At 35.5% G+C, this 4,027-nt stretch overlaps 1 protein-coding gene across 1 annotated transcript; it reads right to left on the bottom strand.

The window, feature by feature from the left end:
- Positions 1 to 202: 202 nt before the first annotated feature.
- LOC107728677 (uncharacterized) lies at positions 203 to 1,713 on the bottom strand. The gene is made up of 5 exons (XM_016538953.1): positions 1,564 to 1,713; positions 1,363 to 1,474; positions 827 to 1,125; positions 543 to 736; positions 203 to 469 (listed from the first exon to the last, which is right to left on the bottom strand). Exons 1-5 carry the CDS (start codon positions 1,702 to 1,704, stop codon positions 334 to 336), a joined length of 882 nt encoding a protein of 293 aa, XP_016394439.1. The 5' UTR covers positions 1,705 to 1,713; the 3' UTR covers positions 203 to 333.
- Positions 1,714 to 4,027: the final 2,314 nt, after the last annotated feature.

Below are 4,027 nucleotides of genomic sequence, written 5' to 3'. Positions count from 1 at the left end.
ACCTGTTGTACATACTCTTACAATGAAAAATGTGCTTGCCTTCTACTGGCATGTGAATTATTTGATGTCATATTAACAAGAGATGTACCTACGTTGTGGCAAGAAGACATGTCAATGCAGTTAAATGTGAACAATTTTATAAAAATAAAAAAATTAAAAATAATTGTAAACCATGAACGTTTAACATTACTCTGCTGTCTGAATGTGTTCTCTAACAGTGATATGTTGTATATTTAAATCAATTAACTGTAACATTACTTAATTAACTGAGATGACAATGTTTGTAACAATTTAACATTCATTTGTTATTGTGTTCACTGGCTCAGTGTACCACTACTTAAACTGACTGATTAAAAATGAGATGACAACATCTACAACTTGTGGTCCAAATGTATGGGTCAGCAGACTAAAAGGTGATTCCTCTCCCAGTTTTTCCCTCAGCAAGCACTGGAGAGTGCAGAGTGTATTCCTGTAAACATAAATGGACAGATTTGTAAGCAAGAAGCAAGTTTTAAAAAATCCATATGCAGAAAGCAACTTACTTTGCAATGTCTGCCTCAGCACTGGGAACACTTGCAATCATGCCTAGGTTTACATGTCTCCCTAGCATGGCTCCCAGCTCCTGGGCTAAATCTGTGGCCTCCCCTTCACTGAGAGCAGAGAAGATGCTTATTTTTGTCTTGGCTTTTATCGGCCGTTGTTCTCTAAGCTCCTGAGGGAGATCCTCTTTACGAACCTTTGGGTAAACCAATATGTTACTGTTTTATAAATGTTTTGTTCTGTAAAAGTATAGCAAATTGCTATAAGGTTTAGAGTATATACAAACCCGAATCAGGCTTCTTAACATGTTGTTTGACATGTTTTCTGCCATGATTCTTCTCTTCAGTTCATCTTGAGTGACTGTGTACTTTCTTTTGGTGCCTGGCACTGACAGCCTTCCCAGAACTGTATAGTTTCTTCCCTGAGCTGTTTTGTCCTCTTCTCTTTCCTTAGGTATGTCTTCTTCCTCTCTACCTTCTATTTTTCTTTTCTTGGCTATGTTTTCCTCTTGCCCTCTCTCGTCAACCATTTGCTCTTCACTTTCTCTTTCTTCTGCTTTGTTTTCCTCTGCTTTACTTCCCTGTGCTGCATAATCAAAACTCATAGTCAATCACCAGTATTACAAGATTAATGTAGCACAAGGTAAATACGTATCATCTGCCATATCAAAACATCAGAAAGTTATGCTTGTGCACCCTATGCTGTATTTAAAATAACTTCCTAAAATTTAAGAAAATAGTGGCACACGATTTTAGATATTTTAACTGAATAAATTTCATAAGGATTCTGTAATGTTCATAAAAAAAATTAAAATAAATACACCTTCTAAACTACTTTGCATTTTGTCCCTGATCTGTGCACGCCTTGAAAATGCATCGGCCAGTGTAAACCAGGACGTACAGTCAAGCTCATTGATTAGTTCTTTGGGAGGATCCTAGAGGAAGGAATTGAAACATAAATTATTTGTTTTCTTTTAGTGACATGCACAGTGCCATGATTTTACTTTTTACTTTCAGAACTTACCTTCAGAAAATTCTCTGCATAGTGTAATACAAATATGCCGCACTCAGAGGTGTTTCCTTGCTGTTCAGGTACCCTCAATTTCAGGGCTGGCATAGAATCTGCAGAAAATATCCGTGGTGTTTTTCTTGTGTTTTTCCACATTTCTGTTAAGTAACTGAAAGAGAAAAAAACCTTATTAAATGTGTATCTCTATGACAGCCACATTGTATTTAACTTTTTGTTAAAGCATATCTTGTCCTGGTTTTGCAACATTACACTTACTCATATCTTAAAGGGATAGCTCGCCCTAAAATGAAAAATCTATCATTTATCTATCAATCATTTAATCACCCTCTGTTTTCAGGCTATTGTCCGTTGGCTTTCAAAGACAGACTCTGGAATCAGTGGACCATCAAATACTGATGTTAGAACAGAAATAATTTCCTTCATCAGAAAGATGAAGCTTTGTGCAACAGTGCGTAAAATGAACAATTCAATTTTGCTTCCTTAATTGTAACTATTTTAAAGCAAATATTAAATTAGTTAAATTTAACATTAAATCTATTACTCTTTTTTTCATTATAGCATCAAGATTTTAAGTCAACTGCTGCGCAATTCCTCAAGAGGTTTGAAGATTTCCCAGCTCTTTGCTCATACTACTGGCTGGACTGGCTGGAAATAGGACACACATGGTCTGACTTTGGACGGTGCTACAACCATGCCGACTCCAATCTTGTTAGGATCACTGGCTGGAAATAGGACACACATGGTCTGACTTTGGACGGTGCTACAACCATGCCGACTCCGATACAAACAATCTTGTTGAAAGGTAATATTTGAAATTAAACTTATGCAACTTCATTATGAGTTACTGCAAATAATGTAATAGAATCACAAGCATTTGGAATGTAGTTATATCAAAAATCAAACAATACATGTATTGCATGTATTGTTTTTCTTTGCTTGTCTAATTAGATTTTTCCATCGCCTAAAATATCAGTTTATTAGGAACCTTAGGAACCGTAGACTGGATGATCTTATCAGCATTCTCATCAAGAAGACAGATGGATACTTCCAGGTCATTCATGATTTGCAGGCAGTTGGAAGAATGAAAAATGCCTCTTTGAAGTCAGGAGAAATACTTAAGTCAGCCTCTAGATTGGTGGAAAAAGGTTGGCAAGATAGCATTAATCTTATATCCCACGACACATACCTTTATGAAGTTCCATCAGAACGAACCCCTGGTCTATCCTACAAAGTTTGTCCATCTGAAAGTTTTTGTAGCTGCCCAACAGGAATCAGAGGACATCGCTGTAAACACCTTGTACTTACTGATTTGCTGAGTGAACATGATTCTCATAAGTTTCCTGCTTTGAATTATCAAATAAACACACATGCTAGTGTAATTAAGCAAAAGAAGCTTTACTCCATTCTGTGCTTTGACACAAAAGAGGTAGTTGTAAAAAGTTTATGTAATGAGAGGATTTACCACACTTCTGCAACAACATTTCAGTGTACCTGTTGTACATACTCTTACAATGAAAAATGTGCTTGCCTTCTACTGGCATGTGAATTATTTGATGTCATATTAACAAGAGATGTACCTACTTTGTGGCAGGAAGACATGTCAATGCAGTTAAATGTGAACACTGCAGCAAACCACTCTAAAACTGAAGTGCAGAAGTTAAATGAAATACTGGAGACTGTGCAGAAATGGCAGAACATTCCTCAGCACATTAGCCAGCAAATTAAAAACCTGCATGACAGTATAACAAATGCCAGCGTGACTGGAACGGCATTTACAGCTGTAACTACAGATTTGACAAGAAAGATAAGACCATTGTTTCCACACAGAGCAAAAAACATGAAACAAAAGTATAGAAAGAATTTCAAAAGACGACTAACTAAATTCAAAGAATGAATGTAGATATGAAAAAACAAACAAAAACAACTAAGGCACTGTAACAATGTAAAATATACATTTAAAATTAACTTGCTACATGTAAGTGTGCATATGAGAAATGAAGTGAAAGAGACTGCTGTTTTTTGGTTTTGTTTATTTTACTATATATATATATATATACATGTATTGTTTTAAAACAAATCTGAAAAAAAATAATGCCATCTTTAATTGTAAACCACGAACGTTTAACATTACTCTGCTGTCTGAATGTGTTCTCTAACAGTGATATGTTGTATATTTAAATCAATTAACTGTAACATTACTTAATTAACTGAGATGACAATGTTTGTAACAATTTATACTTAATAAAATAAACTTGAAGTATACTTCTTTTTGGTAAGGGTAACCAGTGGTAAACCAGAGATGTCATATGATAAAGCAGCAGTGATCAACATCTCCATGAATGCAGCATCTATGAGCATTGTTCCACACTGCTAGGGCCGTTCCTGTTCTTCCCATACAGCATCAGTAAGGTACATAAGAAGATTTTGTTCAGGCGGACAGCAAATGTCTGTTTGTTTT

The sequence above is a fragment of the Sinocyclocheilus rhinocerous genome, unplaced genomic scaffold (assembly GCF_001515625.1).
Source record: "Sinocyclocheilus rhinocerous isolate Xijiao unplaced genomic scaffold, SAMN03320098_v1.1 scaffold1961, whole genome shotgun sequence".
Classification (NCBI taxonomy): Eukaryota; Metazoa; Chordata; class Actinopteri; order Cypriniformes; family Cyprinidae; genus Sinocyclocheilus; species Sinocyclocheilus rhinocerous.
The sequence above is the reverse complement of the archived record's forward strand: the minus strand, read 5'-3'. Positions and strand labels throughout refer to the sequence as shown.